We start from the raw sequence: 22,376 nt of genomic DNA on the forward strand, positions 1-22,376 counted from the left end.
GAAGTTTTCTGTCATTAATCAACATTCATTAAGGCCTCAGGCTGAAATCGTTTCAGAGGGACCCATATGATGGGGTCTCCTTTATGGAAGAGATCTTGATTTAGCTCATGGGACAAGCATTTCCTGAACAAAAAGCACATTAGAGAAACAGCTTACCCAAGTGTATGTTTGCATATTCAGCAGTGCAAGGGTGGTGATTGTCATCCAGCTGGAAAGTAAGACAAAGACCTGCTTTGTATTTTAGGTTGGGCACCTACACAGAAACTCCAGTTTAGTATGCAGAAGGGAAGAGGGAGAACAAGCCGGATCAGGAGGCGAAAACACCTCAGAAGTTCTGAATCAAGAGGAGGTATGGTTTTGTTTTTTTATTAGTAAAACAGAACTTCTTTTTGTCTAGCGTCCAGTGATGTACATAGCTTTTCTCAAAGCCATGTAGATAGATATTGTTCCAAAGTGCTGTTTCTTTCTCTTTTTTTTTTTAAGAGAGAGAGAGAGAGAGAATTTTTATATATATATTTATTTTTTAGTTTTTGGCGGGCACAACATCTTTGTTTTTTGTATGTGGTGCTGAGGATCGAACCCGGGCCGCACGCATGCCAGGCGAGTGTGCCACCGCTTGAACCACATCCCCAGCCCGAAAGTACTGTTTCTTAAAGAGCATTTTTTTTAATGGTGCTCTTGTATTCTTTCCAACCCTGGGTGCCGCTATGAATATATTTCAGTTATTGCTTCAGTAGTTTTCTCTGGGATGACCCAGGATCTGTGGCTTGCCATGACCTTAGTTATGTGTAGTGTATAAAAGTGGGGGTGTAAATTCATCACTCCCAATCTATGTGAAAGTGCTTGGACAACTTAAAAGTGCTGTTTAAATGTAAATCGTTTCTGTATAAAATTAGTTACACTCTTCCTAGTTGACCCCAAGCATGTCAGCACCATTTTGAGGCCCTCCATAGCCTGTGGCCAACTAAATCTTTCTTAGCTTTGTTCCCATTCTACCTTTGCCCCCTGGGATGATTTCCACTGCTCCTTTGCCTCCATCCTCTTTTGCTGTCTACTTGTCACTGTTGGTGCAGCTTTCCTGAGGGATTGTGTCTGTGTTGCCTGTTTGGTTAGGTGTGTCGTGGGATCCTCATGCCTTTTGTGTGAGATCTTACCTCCTGCCTGGCACTCGTGTCTCTCACCAGTGGAGCTCCAATTTGGCTGCTCGATATCCTGGAAATACGTCATCTCTGCTCACCTCTTCTGGGGCCCACACTTCCAGCTCTGCCGATCTCTCTCCTTAGCCTAGAACGTCTCCTTTCCTTCTCCCAGCTTGTTTGCTTTCTCTCCTGTGCTCAGAACTGAGCTGAGGTCCTATATTTTTGATAATGCTCTTTCTACTAGTCATTGACATTAGTCTTTGCAATCATCCTTATTAGGTGTACTCTTCTTTGAGGATCTAATATTTTTCCAAGCTTTCTCATGAAACTCTTGTTTCCAAACCGTACTAGTTTTTGAGGGTCAGCAATATAGTGTATGTTTTTTCATAGAGGCTACCATAAAGCTGTGTCTTTATCTGTGTGTGTTTATGTATGTAAAGTTGCTCATTAAATTCTCATTTAAGGGCTGGGGTTGTGGCTCAGCGGTAGAGCGCTCTCCTAGCAAGTGCAAGGCTCTGGGTTCGATCCTCAGCACCACATAAAAATAAATAAAATAAAGGTATTGTGTCCAACTATAACTTAAAAAATATTTTAAAAAATTTCTCATTTAACCTGACATACTGGTGGGTACCTATAGTTCCAGCTGTTGGGAGGCTGAGTGGGTAACTACTTGAGCCCAGGAGCTCTAGTGCCAGTTTAGGCAACACAGTACTACCACATTTCAAAATAAACACATAAAAAATGATTATGCTTGTTAATTTATTGCTCTTACCACAAGATCTATTTCCTTGTTGTTGATTACATACGTTGGAAGGCTTATGCCTTTGCATTTTTTTTTTAGTTGTAGTTGGACATAATCTTTATTTATTTTTATGTGGTGCTGAGGATTGAACCTGTTCCTCACACATGCGAGGCAGACGCCTTACCACCGAGCTACAGCCCCAACCATGCCTGTGCATTTTTAAAAAAGATTTTACTGAGGTATAATTCTCATAATGAATATTGTATAATTAAAGTATATAATTTGGTATGTGTATCATAAATGAAGTCATTATGCTATAAAATTTCCATTTTTTAAAAAATATTCTTAGCTGTAGATGGACATAATACCTTTATTTATGTGGTGCTGAGGATGAAACCCAGTGCCTCACGTATGCGAGGCAAATGCTCTACCACTGAGCTACAACCCAGGCCCTTCATTTTTTTTTTTAAATAATCACTTCCTACCATCCCTGGCTGAACCCTCTGTACCCCACTTCTTGAGTAACTTCTTAAATACTTGCTGTCACAATGGATTAGTTTGCATTTTATAATGTTGTGTGTCACTAGAATCACACAGTGTGTCCTGTTCTTAAAAATGTGGTTTATTTTATTTAATTTTGAAATAATTTCACATTGTTATTTGCTTTTGTTCTCTTTTATTGTTGAATGCCTTTATTGTTTGTTCATCCTGTTGATGATGGAAGGATGTATAATATATTGTATATGTGTAAGTTTTCCTTTTTTCCTTGAGTTCATTCACTTGTTGTTTAAAATCAAAGCCTCTGAGTGGTGTTCACTGGTCATGATTCTGCCCAGAAGTTTTGGAAGTTGAGAAGATTGATTCCTATCACTAGAGATGAGAACCTGGCACTGGAATGAGAAGTCACCTTAATAAGGATCATCACAAGACTATCATATTTCTCATCTCTTCTGAGGGCCTGTGTCTTTCTAAGGCCATTCATTTCCCCATAAGTGCCTTCTCCCACACCAAAGTACCCTAATGAGATGGTACAGAAGCCCCACAATTTAACCACCTCCTTGAGTTGCATTTTTCTGTGAATATCTGTGTGTACAGGTGAATAAAATTCTGTCTTTATTTTCTTGGTAGTTGTCTTTTGCCAGAGTAATTGCAGATCCCCAGACCCTTACTGTAGAGCTCAAGTTTTGCTTCCCTCAAACTGGGCACTGTAGTCATTTGTGTTGTGGGCCATTGCAAGTGAAGCTGCAGCAAACACTTGTGTGCAAGTTTTTGCATGGACTTATGCCTTTGTTTCCTTGAATAACTACGTAGGTGGGAGTGGTAGTAGGAGTTTCTTTCTAACTTGTAAGAAACTGCAGCATGGGTGAGTTTCTCAAGTGATTGTATGTTTTATGCTCCCATAGCAGTTTGTGAGAGTCCCAGTTTTCCATGTGCTTGCCAACTTTTGTTGGTCTGTAATGTGATCTATCCAGAATGCTTCTTGTGCATTTAAGAGAAATGCACTTTCTGCTGCTGTGGGTAACGTGTTTAGCAGTTCTCCTTCCATTCTGCTGGGTCCTTGTGCTCTCTGTGCTTCCTTGTTGATCCTCTGCTTAACTACCCATTATTGAAAGCAGGATCTTCAAGTCTCTAGTGATTATTGTAGAATTGTCAACTGTTCCCTCTAATTCTTCCAGTTTTTGCTTCAATATTTGGGGCTCTGCTGTTTGGTTTCTATCTGTGTGTAATTGTTATGTCTTCCTGATGGATGAACCCCTTCCTTGTTATAAATGTCTCTCTCTACTGACTTTTGCTTGAAAGTCTTGCTGGTCTTTTGTTGGAGTAGTCACTTCTGCTTCCTAGGTGCTGAGCATCCTCTGGGGCTTTCTATCCTTTACTTGCATTATCTGAATGTCTCTGTTGACAGGATATACTTGAATTTTGTTTTTAATCTAGCCTACCAAACTCTGCTTTTCCCCAAATTTCCTAATCCACTGACATTTGCCACTTTGCATTTTGTTTTCTGTGTGTCTCCTATCTTTGCTTTTGTTCCAGTACTTCTTCTATACTGTTTTCTTTTGTATGAAATCAGCATTTTCTGGTGAACTGTTTTCATTTCTTTATTGTTTTTTCATTTTGTTGTTCTGGATTATTTCCTTAGTTATTGTTCTAGGGTGTACCATATGTGTCTTAACTTGATTAGAATCTATTTCATTCTTGGTCTTCATCAGCTTGGGTTACCATAACAACATACCATAGAATGGGCTTCAGCTATATAAATTTATATCTTAGTAGTAGAGGCTGGGAAACCTCAGGTGAAGGTGTTGCTGATTTGGTTCCTGGTGAGTGCTGTCTTCCTGGCTGGTGACCATTGCATCACCACTGTCTGCACATGGCAGACCATCTCTCTCCCTCCTTTTTAGTGTTGGGGGATGGAACCCATAGCCTCACACATGGTAAACGCACTCTGCCACTGAGCTACACCCTCAGTCCTCTTTCTTTGCTTCTTGTAAGAGCAGGGATCCCTTGGTAAAGGCCCCACCCTCACGACTTCCTGACCTCATAACCTGAACTCCCTAAGGCTCATCTTCAAATACTGTTGGACTAGGACTTTAACATACTCATTTTGGGAGGCCAATAATATTCAATTTATAAGAATCTATTTATTTATATATTTTTAATTGTAATATTTTGAAGTTCTTATTGTGCAGGTCTACATTTTTTTAGATTTATCTGTTTTTTAGGTTCTTGAATTATATATTTTTTGATGCTATTTCATATGATATTTTTAATATTCATTTTTGTTTATTGCTCATATGTAGAGATACCATTGAATTTTTATGAATTGATTTGATATGCTGCAACATAATATTTTGGTATTTGTATTTTATTATATTTCATAGTTTTGAGATTGTATCTCTTTGTATTGCCTAGGATGGCCTCAAACTTGCAATCCTCCCATCTCAGCCTCGATAGTAGCTGGGATTTTGGGTGTATGCTACCATGCCTGGCTGGTTGGTTGCTTTTTTGTAGACTCCCCTTAGATTTTTTCTATGGGTGCTCATGTCTTCTGAGAATAAGGAAAGGTTTACTACTTCTTTCCTGTTTCATTCCTTCGGTTTGTTTTTCTTATGTTTACTGGTGTTGATGAAAAGGGAGAGGTGAGATACACTTCTCTTGGTCTTGAAAGCACTGAGTTTGTCACCATTGTGTCCTTGTTAGATATTATTTCCTGGGCTGAGGAAGTTTCCTTGTGTTAGTTTGCTTAGAATTTTTATCAGGATGGATGTTGGACTTGATGAAATGCTTTTATGCATCTATGGAAATGATCATATAATGAATAGTCTTTCTGTTTTAGTTGATGTTAAACCTTTTATGATCAGTCCGTCTGATATTCTTGATTATAGGTGTTCTTAGTATACAGTAATTTTAATGAGCATGTTTTTTCCTCTCCCAACCAGTGAATGAGAGCTACAAGTCTGAATTTATAGAGCTAAAGAAGTGGCTGAAAAACAGGAAGTTTGAAGATAGGAACTTAACTCCTGCTCGTTTTCCAGGTAAGAGTTGTGCTTCAGCTCTGCTGACCTCTCTCAGATGGGAGTGGGTGGAGCGCTCTCTGACAGTACATCTGTTGCTGGGTGGTGGGCTTCTTGACTTGTCTACACTGTTTGTGCTTCACCTTGTTGTAAATATAAATGTACATGGTAGGTGAAGGGAAATGACAGAATGATGAAATCAAAAGGAAAAGGAGAATGAGAATATAAAAATAAGATGAAGTCTTGGACAGGGACATAAAAGACACATTACGATATGTTACACACCTGTGGGAGGGGAGCTACGAATTCAACTGAGCCAGATTCTCTGGTATTGACAGGACCAGTACCGTGACTCTGGGTCTCCTATGCACTAAATTTAGTTGTCTGTTCAGTGGAAGTGCAGGTGCCCTGGACCCCAACCTGCAGGGAATGCCTAGCTAGGCATCATAGGAAAGATACTGGGTGACCTGTGTGCTGGTCACCTTGCCTGTGGTGGTTTCCTGGGATTTTTCAAGCATGCAGGCTAATGGGATTGTCCCTGGCCCCAGTGAGTTGGCATAGTTTTCTGTAGGCGAGGGAGGGCCCTCAGTTCATATTGTCCCTCAGCTTGGTGTCAGGTGTGTAGTTCAGTGTCTTGGAGAAGGAGCTGATCAGTGCTACAGGCTGCACAGTCACCTGAGCTGAGGCATTTTAACCTCTGATATGGGAATTGAAGAGCTCATTGTAGAGGTTAGGTTGTAATTTTCTTCTGGAACATTCTGTCACAGAAGTTGGATAGCTTGCTATTAGTACACACCTGCATACAAGGATACCCTGCTGTGCCCATGGGTGGGCTAGAAATAATGGTAGAATACACCAGGATGCCCTTCAAAGGGACTTGGGGTCTGCCACAGTACAGAGAAGGAGTTGTGTGATAGAAGGGCCCTGAAATTCTATATCACAGGGCAGGATACAGACATTTTACCTTATAGAAAATGTAAAAGTATATGTTACTGAATGCTTCCTCTGGCCATTAACATTATCATTCAGTTTTAATTTGACTTTGAGCAAAATGAGTTCCTCCGTGTGTCCCAAGATAGATGATTTCCATGTGTGCCTCTGGCCAAGTGAAATGATATGTTATTCCCCAAGAATCAGCTACATGTGGTGAGTTTGGACTAAATTGCTTGATTTGAGTTAATAACAACAGAGAGGGGCTCCAAAACAGTGTACTCAGGAATGGCAGGCCATAGTGAACTACTGGCATGTCCAGGGAGGCAGAGGAAGATAAGGGTTTTTAAAGGTGAATGAGAAGGTTTGGGTAAGATAAATGAACAATGTTTGTTGGCTGTAAGGATCAATAACAAGGGTGGCATCATTCCAAGGTTGAACAGACAATTGCTGGCAATTATCCTCACAGAAGTATTTTTGTTTTAGATTGTGGTTGTGGCAGAATCTTTTGTGACAGTTGTTATTGTCAGGCAATCAAGTGTGAGGACCCTTCCTTCACGGCACAAGTTAACTCCATTTTGGTTCTGACAACTTTGACCTAGTTGTTTTGTATCAGGGTTTCTGCTAGCTCTAACAGAATGTTTAATTTTCTGTTTTTGGGAGTCAAAGAATGATCTGTGAAAGCCACATTATCAGATTGATTTTAATATAATAAGGAGTTCATGATGTTTTCTAGAACAGCTTCCTGACCTCCTCTCCCTTGGGAGTGGAGGGCTAAGGACACACATCTTCAGCTTTTTGTAATTTTGGAGCTCATTCACATTTTTCTTTCAAAATGGGCTCTCTAGGACCTTGAAGATACAGTTGAAGATATTCACCTCTTTTCCATGTTTGCTTTCTTAGGTACAGGAAGAGGGCTGATGAGCAGAACACCCCTGCGGGTGAGAACTTCTCTTTTGTCCTTGAAACCTAACACAGATTTTGGTGCTTTGTTTTTGTGGTTCAAATAAAGTGAATCAAAAGTACTTTACTTATAACTATTTCTCTTACGATTCCGTCAAGTAGGGTTAAGTTTGCTTCATATAAAAGACAAAACCGAGTGTCTCAGTGCTTAAAAACAGTGCAGAAGTGTATTTTGCTGTCATTTAATAAAGCCTAGAGGGGCCAGACCTGTGGCCTTCAGAGGCTCAGACTCCTTCTAGCTCTCTGTCCCTCCCTAAGCCTGTCTAGGCTCCTGGAGCAAAAGGAGGGAGCAAGGGGAAAAGGCAGTGCAGGGACCCTCCCTGGAAGGATGTTCCCAGTTCCGCCCCCATTGGCCAGTGTTCTGTTGCTCGGCCTGGCGGCTACTTGGGAGGCAAAAACCTGCTGCCTTTTCTTTGGCCCCTTGCTCTTTAAATGGGACTTTGTTAGGAGAAGAAAGAGAGAAGTCATTTTGGTGTAGGCCTCTTCCTAACGCTTCACCACATCAAGGTTTAAAAATCAGGTCATATTGTAGATGCGTGAGGGGTGCTGTTCGTGGTACGGGAGGAGAGCCTGAGCAAGTTGGGGACAAGGCCTGATCCAGGGGTTGCTGCCAACTCTGGGATTGGCAACGAGATTCCAGTCCTTCCTGCTTCTGTTTCCTTACCTGGTAAATAAGGAGATGATCTTTAGGTCCCTTTTAGTTTTTCTCTGTGGTATTTTAGAGCATTATGTGATGCATACTTTTCTTTAAAGTTAGAAATTAATTGCTTCCTTTACCTTAAGTTTATCTAAACTTTTTTTTTTGGTGTTGTGTATTTTTATATGCAAAGCCTCCCTCAACCCCTGAGCTACACCTTCCGACCCTAAATTTATTTTTAATTCCTTTATTTAATTTGTTTTAAACTCAGCTAAGAAAATGATACCTTTTGATGTTGTATTCTATTGTGCTGCTTTTATATTTTTATTAGTTTTCAATTTTAATGGTGGTAAGATACATAAAACTTAGTTTGCCATTTGGACCATTTTTTCATGTACAGTTCAGTAGTGTTAAGTATATTCACATTGTTGTGCAATATTTTGTATATTTTCAGAAAGGCATAATAAGTCAATTATGCCTTGACTTATTTGAAGCAGAATTTGAGTAGAAGAAATAGACCTCTCATATATATAGCAGTATCTATAAGTAGTTTTTGTTGAAATTATTAAACGATAATTGGTAGTTGCTTCACTTGTACTTTCAACTGTGACTTCTTAATTAAACTTTTTGAAAGTAGAGACATTTTACATGTAGTGAAATGCACAGATCTTAACTGTATAGCCTGGAGAATTTATTTGTTAAAGAGATATTTACCAATCAAGTTATAGGATGTTTTATTTATTTATTTTTTTAAAGTAGAAGATCATGGGATGTCTACACTGATCACCTGCTTTATAGATTCAGAAACCATAAATTGAACCTCAAAGAGCTTTGAGATAATTTGTTGACTGGTTAAATTACTGATGCTGGTTAAAATGAAGGCAGGTTCTTCTATCTGCTTCTTAGTGCTCTATTTGGTGATTGTTACTGGTTCCATAATGTTGTACACTACCAGTGTCTCCAGTGTCCAGTGCCTGTTTGTTACTTTTTGTCATAGTTTTTTCCTCTCCGTGGTTGTATCTTAGTAAGAGAAACGAAAATGTACACTTTTGCAAGTGGTATAATGAGAATCTGTGTGCTGGGCTGCCCTCTCTGGCACAGATCTCAGAGATTAGGCCATTGCCTGCTCACTTGGATTTCACTGGATAGTTTTTTTTTTTTAAGAGAAAGGGGTCTCATTATGTTGCACAGGCTGGTGCCAGACTCCTGGGCTCAGTTGATCCTTCTGTCTCTGCCTCCTGAATAGTTGAAACTAAGCAGCATGCTGCTGTGCCAGGCTTTGTTGGATGGAACTTTTTTGAGTGGTTTGTGCCTATGCCCCCAGGTATCACTGGTTCCTCAGATAAGAAATTAGAAGAACTATATGGTTTCAAGTGTTTCCATGTTTCCTTCCTGTGCTGGTTTGACGGGTGGGAGTCATTCCCATTCTGAATCTTTAATTCTGTGTGGTTGTTGAACCTAGTGTTGGAGAGAACTCATCTGCTGACTCAGGGAATTGGGAGTGAGCCTACTGTTGGGCTCATGTGGCAAGTAGTAGGGACTTTTGGGTAGATGATTGCAGGATCAGTGACTTCACAATATGTAAGTCCATCCCAAAATGCTGGCGTCCTAAACTTTACTTTTTTTTTGGCAAGGAGGGACAGATGATTATTTCGTTGCCTGAGAGTTGCCTGCTCACCACGGAAACAGTGATTCGAAGCTACTTAGGGGTGTACATTACTAAGTAAGTGGCCACATCATGTTGATCTGGTGCCAGTGTTTCTCCTGAATGCCTTTGTCATGGCAAATGTGTTATCCAAGGCACAATTCAGTAGAATCCAGATGCTTGTCTAGTAGATAAATATCTGACCTCAATTGAATGCAAATTGAAAGGTATATTCTGTCCTAGAAGTTTATTCTTCATGCACATAAACTGCATTTTGAAGTCTTTAATAGACTGCAGGGGACACAGGTGTGAGTCCTGACCCATCACCTAACTAGAAAGTGGAGGTTAAGTGGGACCATATATGTAAATCACAGCCAAGTGCCTTAATAGGTAGCAGTTGTTCCCTTGGTCATAGTAGGTACCCATGGGGGTTAGTTAACCCTTTTTTTAGTTTAACCCTTATTTTTATGTGCTTGAATTCTTCCTCAACTATGAAGAGCTTTAATATTTTGAAAGAATTAATTCTCTTTAGGTAGAGAGAGGAGGTGAAGTGGGAGTTAAGAAAGCTGAGAGTATTTTTGGCTTATTTCTGGTGGGCATTGGTTTGGGTGTACCTCAGCAGAAGGAGTTTCTACATTATGGGGTTGAAAGGTTGTGCTGTTGCTTAATCCCAAGGACAGCTCTGGGCACCCGCCCTTGCATCTTTGTATTGGCTGATTGGGGGCAAGGTTGCCCTTATGGTTAATCTTTTCTCATTCATTCTTTAGTTTTAGGTGGAATGCATCTCAGTATAAGAATCTGGATATTTGGATATTAAAAGATTAATGATAACTTTTTCTAAACACATTCATGCCACATGAGATATTTTATCAGTAATTATTTAACCAAAATTATGTAATTTCTAACAGAGCACGTAAGTTTAGTGAGTGTATTATGATTTCACTCAGTTTCCTGTCCAGGTTAGTACCGTTCTGTAGAATGTTGGGCAATGACAGAGGTGTTTTATTTTGCATTGTCTAAAATGGTAGCCACTGGCAGAAATGGCTTTTGAGTACTTGAAATGTGACTTACCATACTAAGGAACTGACTTTTAAATATTAATTTAATTCTAAATAAACAGCTACATATACTTAGTGGTCCGTATATTGGATGGTATACGTCTAGGTTTTTTTCCCACCAATTTTTTCCCCCACTGTATTTTATACCCTTATCCAGGTGAAACCAATGGCTTATGACAAAAGCTTTCAAACAGGAGAACAAAGTTGAAAGCAAAGAGGTGTTTTATTGATTTTTGTTTTCAAAAACATGTAAAAAATCTTGTAAACAGTCCTGGAATCTGTAGAGTCAGCTTTTCTGACACATAAATGTGGCTTTTTGAGGTCCCTGATCGGGATGTGCTTTGGAGAAGAGCCTTAAGGAAGGAGACAGTTCTCTTGGTATGTTAAGTCAACGTAGGGTGTGTTGACCATTTGAGCAAAATTCTTCCTGCAGCAAACCAAAGTACTTAGCTTATTCCATATTTCAAGTCAGAGTAACTCCTTCAATCTGACCTTAATTTTTCAAGGTGGAAGCCTCGTCCATCTCCTCTGCTGGCTCTGTGCACCTTTTTAGTGTCAGAAAGGCATGCTGGGGACCGGTCTCTCTGGAAGCTTTACTTGCAGATTTTACCCAAGACCTACACCTGCCCTGTTTGTTTGGAGCCAGAAGTGGTGAATCTTCTACCCAATGTGTTAAAAGCAAAGACTGGAGAGCAGCCAGCCCATGTGCAGAAGCTTTTCACCTCCTCCAGAGACTTTTTCTTTTCCCTGCAGCCTCTGTTTGCAGAGCCCATTGACAGCATCTTCAGCTACAGTGCCCTCCTGTGGGCCTGGTGCACTGTCAACACCAGAGCTGTGTACCTGAGGCCTAGGAAGCAGGAATGCCTTTCCGCAGAGCCGGATACCTGTGCGCTTGCTCCATACCTGGATTTGTTGAATCACAGCCCTCATGTCCAGGTGAGAAGCTGATGTGGTGACACATGTTCTGTTTTGATAGAAAGATTTCAATGTGTAGAATCTGTGACTTTGAATAGTGAGTGAGACCAATGGGGAAAGTGTAGCTGACTTCGGGTAAATCAATGGGACCCATCTGTCTTTCGTGCATTCTGGGTTTTTCTTTTTGACTCCATTGTCCTTCTGGAATGCTTTTTCTTTGCCCCATTTCTCCGTTTTGCTGTCCAGGCCTCAGGAGCCCCGGGCTCCATCCTCTAGGCTACCTTTACCAGCAGCTTGAGTCCTCCTTCCTTCATGCTCCTTCTAGACCGGGGCCAAGGTCTAGCTTCTTTCCTGTCCCATCCCTTTTGCACTTGGTGGCATGGCTGTCAGAGCATTAACCTTTGCTCTGATCACTGAGGGATTCCTCCTTCCTGAATTAAGCAGCAAAATCTTTGTGGATGGGGACTTTTTGTTCTCTTTGGAACCCCAGGGCTTAGGGCAGAGTTTGGCATATAATAGATGTTTGGTAAACTTTTATTAATTGGATGAATATTTGTGGGGAGAGGAGTCAGGAAATCATGAAGAATCCTGCTTTGGGAGATAGCCACAGAGTTACAGATACCCTCTTTCCCTGCCCTTTCTTTTGGTGGCAGGTATGGAAGATGGGTGTGTCTGCAGGGTAAATGGGTATGCTGAGGTAAAGGGCTGACTTTCAGGGTGGAGAGGAGTTCCCATCAGTGGGCTTGTCTGTGGGTGAGGGGTGCACGAGGGATGCGCTGTGCAGGCGAATGGCTGGCTCTGCTTGTGCTCTTCCCTTTATGTGACATGTGCCACGAGAACATCAGAGGTGCCAGTGAGAGGAGATTGGGGAGGCCTGCTGTGCTTGCTTAGGCCCAGGACAATGCCTGGCCTGTCCAATTATTCCTGCTACAGAAAGATGCCTTTTCCACAGTGTGACCCACAGAGGTCAGGGGTCAGAGGGGTATTTCTGTTGATACATACGAATAATGCCAGGGTGTGCAGTGCCGTAGGATGCAGTGATTTTTATAGACTACTGTAGGAAGATCACGAACTGCGGCCTGTGGGTGTGTGGCCTGGGTTCCTGAGCTTCTAAGAATGGTTAGTACAGTCTTAAAGAATTACCCAAAAATAACTTATGACAGAGGCCACAGCTCAGCTTTTTAGTTTTATATTTAAAATAATCTCTAACAAATTTCCATTCTAGGTAAAAGCAGCATTTAATGAGAAGACTCGTTGTTATGAAATTAGAACAGCTTCTGGTTGTAGAAAGCACGAGGAGGTATTCATCTGCTATGGTCCGCATGACAACCAGCGGCTGCTGCTGGAGTATGGCTTTGTTTCCCCCTGCAATCCTCATGCTTGTGTTTATGTCTCAAGAGGTTGGAATCAATTTTGCTTTTCTTATTAAGACAATTTCTTGTCCCACTTGGATATGTTGTTATTTTGAATTTTATTAAAAATAGTAAAACCTTGAAACATACCTATACATCATTTACTTCATCCTAGATAGAGCTAGCCTTATTGTTTCTAACTGTGCAGTTTCAATATTGAACTCAAAACAGCAAAGCTTTGGTTGATAAAGTGGATAAGAAGAACTGAGCAGAGTTTTATTGCACTAGATCAGAGGCCTATACTGGAAGAAACCTAGACCTACACTGTCCATACAGTGACCATTGGGTGCATGGAGCTGTTTCAATTTAAATTGCTTACAATTAAATTAATATTTAAAATTCATTCCTTAGTAAGGCAAGTCACATCTCAAGTGGTTGAAAGCCATTTCTGACTAGTGGCCACCATATTGGACAATGCAAAAGGAAAGGAAGATTGCTAAGGAGATAAGTATAGTATTATTAGATCTAAGGAAATGGAAATATTTGTACTGAAGCCTTGTTACTGAAGATAGGATTAGAAAGCAGGGAATGAAAATGTTAAGACATCTTTAAGACACAGTGCTAATCAAAGAGGTAAGTGTAATATGTAATCCTATGTTTGGAGATTAATGCCATGGTTTAAAAAAAAATTGATTTCGCTTGTGTTCTTTTGTGGTCTGCTAACTAGCCATGTCATTGATGATAATATTTTAAAATAATAATTTAGTCATTAAATTTATGATGTGAAAATTCCAAATTTAGTATTAGAAATAGTACATAGAAGGCTGATTTTTGTTTTTCTTCTGAAGTAGTAGAGGTGGTTTGGAGGTCATGAAGAAATGTCTAGAGATTTCCCCAGTGTATAATTTGAAGTGGTCATGTGTAAGTTGAAAGGGACATACAAATGGTCAAGGTTATATATTCATCCTTTACACAGACTAATAATACTCCTCAAAATATAAATAAAACGACTAAAATTGGGCCTTACAGAGTCTCTTGGAAAACTTGCTTTGAGATTGGCTCATGCTTCAGAATTCTGATAACTTTAATATTGATGGTTATGAAATGATAGTTGTCAAATAAATTAATTTGAAGAAAAGTCACCCTTTTGTTAAAAAATAAAGAAGGGGCTTTGGGTACAGTCCAGTAGTAGAGCACTTGCCTAATATGTGCTAGGCCCTACCACCATAGAAAGAAAAAACCCTTCTTACCCTGTCCTATTCTCCAAATAACTGTCAATTTTTACATATTTGCTTTTTTTTTTGTAATCGCAACTAGTCATTATTATGCTATTTGAATTCTGCCTTTTAAAAACTCTTGTTACAAGACTTCTCTGATGTTTTTAGAAGACTGTGTTTTGTTGGTTGTGGTTTTCCAAGTTATTATCATGCCTTAATGACCTGGTTTTGTTCATTGATTGACTTAATGGGAACATGAACTCAGCTTGTGGGTGTTCTGTCCTGAGGCCTTGGAATTCTTAGTTTTTCAGGGACTAAATAATGATCTCAGTGAATTGGACTTGAAGAGTAGATTTCCTTCGTGTGACTTAGGAAAAACTGTTTATACTTGATCCTAATGGGAAGGAAAGTAAGTGCAGATGGAGAGGGAAGATAACTTTTGTGTGAATTATACCCTAAATCTCTGTATGAATTTTTTTTTAATGCAGATACACTTGTTAAATATCTTCCATCAACTGATAAACAGATGAACAAAAAGATTTCCATTCTAAAAGATCATGGCTTTATAGAGTAAGTGTTTCCCTTTCCCTTTTGAAATTACTCTTTTAGGAAGTTTTCATGAAAAAATTGAGGGCTGGATTTTCCATGAGACACCTCCTAACTCCATCCGTCACTGGTAGGTGTTAGTTGAGCACTTACTGTGTGCAGAAAAGTGGTGCTCACTGTTGTGGAGGAGAGGACACAGGACTAAGACACTTTAAAGAAACTTATTTGAGGGGCTGGGATTGTGGCTCAGTGGTAGAGCGTTCGTCTAGCATGTGAGCGGCTCTGGGTTCGATCCTCAGCACCACGAAAAAATAATAAAATAAAGGTATTTCATCCAACTACAACTAAAAAGAAAAGAATAAAAAAAATAAAAAAAAACAAACTTGAACTATTCAATACTGTATTAAAAGAGAATCCCCTGCCTTTGCCATGTGGCAAGGTGGGATGGCCTTCAGGAAAACCAGTCACCAGCATCATGGTACAGGCTCTGGGGAAGGGGTGGTTGGTGGTTCCACACTACACGGGTAGATAGGCCTTTGGGTTTTCCCTTCCAAATTTTCTTTGAGGATAAAATTAAGATTTAAAATTAAGAGAGCTCTCACATAGCAATTGAGTGAGAGCTGTCTGGCTGTGGTAGCATCCAGATTCTTCCATCATTCATCACTATGAACTTTGTCCTGTGCCCCTTTGCTGTGTATCTCTTAACCAAGTTTTGCTTCTTACTAAAATTGATTGGAAGATAGCTTTTTATTCTCTTTCTCTTTTTTTTGTACCAGGGATTAAACCCAGGGGTGCTTAACCACTGAGCCACATCCCTGGACCTTTTATTTTTTATTTTGAAACAAGGTCTCACTAAGTTGCTTACGGCTTGGCTAAATTGCTCAGACTAGCCACAAACTTTCGATCTACCTGACTCAACCTCCTGAGCTGCTAGGAATACAGATGAGCGCCACCACACCCGGCAGCTTTTTATTCTTTAAAAAAATTTAAAAAGAGAATTTTCTGTTTCTTAGACTTTATTCTTAAGTATTATTAAGTATTTATTCTTAAGTATTGTTTTGACCAACATCATAGAGGTAACAATGTTCTGTGTGACCTCATTTTAAAAAAGTTTGGCTTATCAAACATTTGTCATGGTGTCATGAAATACTGAAATGACAGAAATGTCTTTGTTTTTCTACTTTTAGAAATTTGACATTTGGATGGGATGGGCCGTCTTGGAGGTTACTCACAGCTCTTAAGTTGTTATGTCTGGAAGCTGAAAAATTGTAAGTTCCACGTGTATTGGTCTGAATTTGTAGCCACAACCTAGACACAATTTGGGGGGGTTTTGGCTTTTATTTAAATAGCCAAACAGAGAAAAAAGAAAGGCCATTCTGTATGTAACTGACTCATCCAGGGCGTGTTTTACTGTTTCAACCGTTTCTGGCATTCTGGTTTTAGAGTCATAATCACGTACATGGCTCTGGAAGTTTTCATTCTCAACTCTTGGGTTTCTGTGCTGGTGACCTGATGGCTTTTGTGAGCAGTGTCACCATTCAGCATCAAGACTCAGAGTAGTTCTGCTTTTCCTGGGAGCAGCAGAGCTCCTCACACAACCCTGCCTGTCAGTTGCCAGGGCAGACCCAGAAGCTGTGTTAAGAGCCCTAGAGTTTTCCATGGGGAGACAGGTGGAGGAGCCCCGGCAGGCTCCCTCGCATTCCTGTGAAGCTGTCAGTGCCACTCGCAGCAGCCGCCTGTCAGCACCTTTGGGCATGTTCTGCCCAGCACAGGGCTGCTGCAGCCTGGGGCCTCCTCAGGGAAGCAGCCTTCATCTTGCTGCTGTCCAGCATGGAGGAAGGACTTCTTGAAGACGGTGAGGCCTGAGGAGTAAATGAATAATGCTTAGAAATTGCTCTTAGCACGGTGCTGGATGTAGTTGGTGCTCACACAGTGCTGCCTGCTGTGCATGATGCTGCCTTCTTCTCTTCCTTTAGGAACTTGGGAAATAGATGATCTCAACCATGGGCAGCACAGATTTGCACTGTGCGGGTCCTTATACATGGATTTTTTTGGAAATTTGCAGTAATTTGAAAAATCTTACAGATGAACTGCATCGCCTACAACTACTTTAAAAATTAAGAAAAAGTTAGCTATGTTATGAAAACATCAAATATGTATAGATAATAGTCTATTTTATCATTTGCCACCATAAATATACAGAAAGTTAAATTTTATCAAAATTTATGCACAAACACATCAGAAAGATGCAGTTTTAAATCGTTAACTGCATAAAAATTCAGTGAGTGAATGTTGTGTTACTATAATACTTTTGTACCCCTCCTGTTGATGTTTGGTGTTTAGAATGTCTGCTTAAAACTCTGCTGATCATCTCTGCCTGAGCATTTGTTTCTGCAGTAAGTTATATATCACAGTAAAAGCCATTTCTCGCAGCCTTTGTGTGTTTTTCGGCATGTATGATACACACAGCACACAACATATGTATTAATCGACTATATTATTGTTAAGGCTTCCAGTCACCAGAAGGCTAGTAATAGTTGAATTTTGGGGGAGTCAGCAGTTATCTGTGGCTGGGACAGTGGCACCTGTAATCCCAGCAACTAAACACAACCACACTTAGTAACCTTGCAAAACTGCATTTTATAGAACTTAGAGATTATCTTTAGAAATATACTTTCTTTATTTTATTTTTGGTATGTTGATAAGTAACCACAGGGCATCAATTCCTCTTATTCAATTTTTACAACAAGGCCATTGTGTTAGATACGATGCCTGTGGTGGAAAAACAGAGTAACCTCAAAGAGCACCACTCTTTATCCGACCTTTGTATATATTTTTAATTAGTTTTTATTGAGATAATTATAGTTTCACATGCAACTTAAGAATTAATACAGAGATCCCTTGCACATTTTGTCCAGTATCACCCAATTAGTAAAGTTTTCTATAAAGTTTATTTTAATATCACAACCAGAATGTCGACATTGATTCAGTCGACTGATCGTGTTCATATTTCCTTATTTTCACTTGCACAAATTTATCACCTGCGTGGATTCTTGGATTTACCACCAGATCAACATACTGAATGTTTCCAACAACCCAAGAATCTCTCATATTCCCTTTTTATAACCACATTCTCTTTCCAGCTCCCCCCTCCTCCGAGGCAGGTCTCTGAACACCAACAATGACTGACCTAGCCTTGGTGCCTAAAATGTTATTTCAGAATGCTATATAAATGGAATTAAACTTTCAAAACAGTGTGGAACTTTTTGAATGGTTTTATTTCACCCAACATAATTTCCTAGAGATTTATCTGAGTGACTGTATGTATAAATAGTTTATTTCTTTTTTATTACTGAGTAATAGATCACAATTTATTTAACCATTTACTTATTGAAGAACATGGGGGCTGATTCTAGATTTGAGATATTATAAAGAAAGCTGCTATGAAATTTGTACAGGATTTTTTTGTGAACCTAGATTCTCATTTCACTGGCATAAATGCCCAAGAGTGCAATTGCTGGGTATGGTAATTACATATTCAGCTTTGTATGAAACTGCTAAGCTGTTTTCCAGAGAGAACGTAACATATCTCATTCCCTCCAGCAATGTATGAATGGTCAAGTTTTTTCATATCCTCTTCAGCATTTGGTGTCACCAAATAGGTATGTCACTGTCAGGTATGCAATATTGTCTCCTTGTAGTTTTAATTTGCATTTCTCTGAATATCCCCTTCAATGTAATGTTTATTATCTACTTTTTACTTGGACTGTTTTTGTTGTTGTTGTTGTTGTTTGTTTGTTTGTTTTTTTACTGTTGAGTTTTAAGAGGTTTTTTTTGTTGTTGTTGTTGTTGTTGTTGTTTAATATTCTAGTCTTGTCAGATACATGATTGCAAATCCCCTGCACCCCACCACGGCCTCTGTCGCTTGTCTTTTCGTCCTCTTGACGTGGTTGTTGGCAGAACAAAGAGCTCTTGATTTAGAGGATGTCCCGTTTATCAGCATTTCCTTTTGTGCACTGTCCTACTGATGTCAAGTCTAAGAAATTTTTGTCTAGCCCTAGAGCCCAAGATTCTCTCCCCACACCCACCCACGGCTTTTTACTTTCACATTTAAGTGTCTGATCCATTTTATATACAGGTGTAAAGGTTAGGTTCTAGTTCATTTTTTTTGCTGGTGGTTGGTTCGTTGTCCCGGCACCACTTGTTCAAAAGGCCATTCTTTCATTGAATTGGTTTTGCACTTTTGTTACAAATAAGTTGGGCATATTTCTGGGTTTCACTGACCTTTGTATGTATCCTTGTATCCGTACTCTGTGATCTTTTTTACAGAAGCTGTGTAAGTCTTGACATCTGGTGGATAGAATCCTTCCATTTTATTTTTATTTTTTTCAAAGTCATTTTACCTAATTCTAATTTCTTTGCCACTCTCTGTAAACTTTAAAATAACCTTGTCTGTATCTACAAATATTTTGTTGGGCTTTTGATTCTCAATACTTTTTAAAATGTTTGCAAGAATATATTGGTGGGGACCCTGGTTGTGTGTTTGGGATTCAGATATTGCTCAAGACCATTCCGGTTGGAATAACAAGTGAATTTTGATTGCTGTGGTAGCCACCCTGTGTGGCCTGGTTGGGAGCCAGGGCTCTCATGGAAATGACTGGGATTTTTTTCAAGAGTGGGAATGTCGTATTCAGAAGGCAATGTTTCTATACCAGTAGGAGCAAAATACTGGCAGTGGGGAACTGCTAGGCTCCATCTTTTATCATTTATCAGGGTAGAAGTCTGTGGAAGAAGTGTCTGCCCCCAGAATGTCCCCAGGAAGCAAAATGAGCACTTTCAGCACCCCTTGCTAGGATTGCTTGCTTAGAACCCCACTCCTCAAAGGGGGAGCTGCAGACAGTAGCATCAAAGGCACTCAGAGCTTCCTACAATGCAGGTTCTCAGGCCCCCCGAGTCCACCCAATCAGAATCTGCTTGGGAACAATTTTCCATGAACATGAAAGTTAGAAAAGCTGAGCCTGAGGTGTGTGGTGAGATACTGCCACACAGTGAGTGGGTCCTCTGTCCACAGGTTCCACCTGTAGTGGATCAAAATATTTGAAAAAAAAAAATTGTGCCTGTACTGAACATCTACAAACCTTTCTCTTGTTAGTGTTCCCTAAACCATACACAATAGCAGCTATTTACACGGTGCTTACATTGTACTAGGTGTCGTGAGTATCTACAGATGATACATGTGGTTATATGAAGGTACTGTGCCATTTTATGTAAGGGACTTGAGCATCTGTGGATCTTGGTGTCCATGGGGTGGGTCCTGTGTCCAATCCCCGGCAGATACTGAGGGACCACCATACTAGTATCTTGGCCATTTAGTGAGACGATTAGCAATCTGCATGGCCCCACTGGGAATGCCTCCCTTGACAGAAGGGGCTGCTGGAGATGGCTGCTCTTAAGGGTGACACAGGCCTGTGCTCTGGTCAAAGGACCCACGAGGCCTGAATTTCAGAGATGTGACTGGTTTGCCCCTTAGGGATGTGACTGTTCCCGACAATCTCTGGCAGTGCCAGGTAAGGTGGTGGGACCTGGCATGCCGGGAGCCTCAGGGGTGTTGGGCTACCGAACCCACTTCTGCCCAACACACACTTATGAGTTTCACAGGCATCGGGAAGAAGCAGATCTGCAGGTGCAGGGTGGGTAGAAAGCCTTGGGGCTGCTGCAGGTGTCAGCACGGCCAAACCCTGGCTGCAGGGCCCCAGGCGCCAGCAGGCCCGGCTGTGGTGTTTACTTGGCAGTGCCAGCACAGTCCCCAATGCCTACCATCCAGCAGTTGATTCCATCCTCTGGCTACACGGCTGTCCTCCCAGTAGATGAGAAAAGTCCAGGTCAGTTGGTCAGTAGGCAAAGCCTCTTGTTTGCCCAATGCCACTGGCTGGAAGGAGGCAGACCTGCTCTGAGTCCTGGGCATTCTGTTCCCACCCAGACATTTCCACATCGGCTCTCTGAACCCCCATGGCCCTGAGGCCGAGTCTAGGGAGGAGTTTCCCTGGAGTCTAGGGTGCGAGGTGTGGGGAAGGAAGCTGGGAACGCAGTGGCAGCAGGGACCCGACTCTGCCTCTGCTTTGGGCATCTGGGGTTCAGGAACGGGAGGGCCTCAGGAAAGGAGGGAACCTGGGATGTGGGGGGCAGACAACTGACTGGCACCGCCGGCTGGGCCTTCTCTTTCTTGTGACTTTGGTTCCCACAGCTAGTTCTGACCTGCCCACGGCTCACACAGAGGCCAGGGAGCTGCGGGCAGCTGCAGCGGGCTGGCTGGCCGATTTCACAGACCCGTGTTCACCCATTAGCTCATCTTCTGCAGAATGATGGGGAACAGGACCCGGTGTCCCTTCCTTTGTTTATGTACATTTTTTCTTTGTGAAGGGGGAAGAGACGTGAAAACTGAGTTTTGTCTCTCCTTCCTGTTACTGTCAAACAAAAGTCACCTTAGAAGTCCAGATCGCATGGGCTCAGCACTGTCAGGAAGCCGGGCCTTCCCTCCTGCACGTGTAACTTGCAGTCAGTTCTCAGCAGACCAAAAGAAAAAAAAATCCCTTTCATCCTGCTCTGTTTTCCCCACTGTTTTATTTCTTACAACCACTCACACCCACGTGGTGCTTGTCAGGGGGCTGTGCTGAGGCTGCCCAAATGCAAACTCTCAAAGCAGTTGTCTGTGTTGAAAGAAGATCTTACATTTGATCTTTGAAAAAATGATTCTTGCAGACATGATATGTCTGCATTCTTTAGCCTTCCAACCCCTTTCTGTTTGGGGGAGGGGGGGGTCCCTGCAGGAAGTAGAACTTCACGGGGAAGTTAGACTGCACCTGAGAAGTAACCACAGCACATGAATAACCATTTTCTTTTTTCTTAATATTTATTTTTTGGTTTTAGGTGGACCCAATATCTTTATATGGTGCTGAGGATCGAACCTAGTGCCTCATGCATGCCAGGCAAGCACCGTACCACTGAACCACAACCCCAGCCCATGAATCGCCATTTTCAAAACATGGCCGTAATTTATTTTATTGGCTCTCTGATAAATTTTCATGGGTTTTCAGGTTGTTGTCTATTGAGTTATGACTTCAAGCTTAGCATTTTATGTGCATTTCTATGACAATATTTATTATTCTGAGCAACCAATAAAAAAATACTTATTTTTCTGGGTGGAAATATGCCTGAGGATGGTGGTAACCAGTGCAATGCCCTCTCCTGCCATCTCCATTGCAAGCTACCTGCTTTTGTGGTGCAGACACCATATAGCCAGCAGGTTAGACTCATCTGATTCCACTGAGGCCCAGAGAGCAGGAAGAATTAGACATCATGCAGTAAGTGAGGACTGGACTCCTATAGCAGCGGCCTTACACTCTACTGGGCAGCTCCTGTTGTCTGCTTGGGGCCAGAGCACAGCCATTGGAGAGCTCCTTCTCTTGGTCTCTGGGTTGGACCCAACTGGTCTTTGCCTGTGTTTGGTGGCTACAGGTGAGTACACTGGGCATGCTCCAAGTGGCCAACAACCTCTTTTGGATCATGGCGTGGATGTGCTTGGCTGCTGCTCAAGAGATCCTGCCCTTTGGTTCTCGTGAAACCCAGATCAAGTATGACCTACACCAGGAGGCACTTTTCTCTCTGCCCCAACACGCATATATTAGTTTCCTAGGGCTGTCTAAGAAACCCCCACAAA

The 22,376-nt window shown here is 41.2% G+C and overlaps 1 protein-coding gene across 1 annotated transcript; it reads left to right on the forward strand.

Annotated features, from left to right (window-relative positions):
- The first annotated feature begins 258 nt into the window (after positions 1-258).
- LOC143410651 (SET domain-containing protein 4-like) lies at positions 259-21,022 on the forward strand. Its single transcript, XM_076871458.1, has 12 exons — positions 259-349; positions 5,322-5,417; positions 7,230-7,267; positions 9,561-9,649; positions 11,136-11,565; positions 12,770-12,944; positions 14,602-14,683; positions 15,847-15,927; positions 16,330-16,514; positions 20,221-20,349; positions 20,452-20,541; positions 20,904-21,022. The coding sequence occupies exons 1-12, from the start codon at positions 277-279 to the stop codon at positions 21,020-21,022; spliced, it is 1,587 nt and encodes a 528-aa protein (XP_076727573.1). The 5' UTR covers positions 259-276.
- The last annotated feature ends 1,354 nt before the right edge of the window (positions 21,023-22,376 follow it).

This window comes from Callospermophilus lateralis, chromosome 11 (genome assembly GCF_048772815.1).
Source record: "Callospermophilus lateralis isolate mCalLat2 chromosome 11, mCalLat2.hap1, whole genome shotgun sequence".
Taxonomy (NCBI): Eukaryota; Metazoa; Chordata; class Mammalia; order Rodentia; family Sciuridae; genus Callospermophilus; species Callospermophilus lateralis.

Bases quoted from the DNA above. Each gene is read 5' to 3' on its own strand.
- LOC143410651 (XM_076871458.1), top strand. From the start codon at position 277: ATGCAGAAGGGAAGAGGGAGAACAAGCCGGATCAGGAGGCGAAAACAC. The intron at 16,515-20,220 runs GTGAGGCCTGAG...AATCTCTGGCAG, and splicing joins GGAAGGACTTCTTGAAGACG to TGCCAGGTAAGGTGGTGGGA. The intron at 20,542-20,903 runs GTCAGTTGGTCA...TGGTTCCCACAG, and splicing joins AGTAGATGAGAAAAGTCCAG to CTAGTTCTGACCTGCCCACG.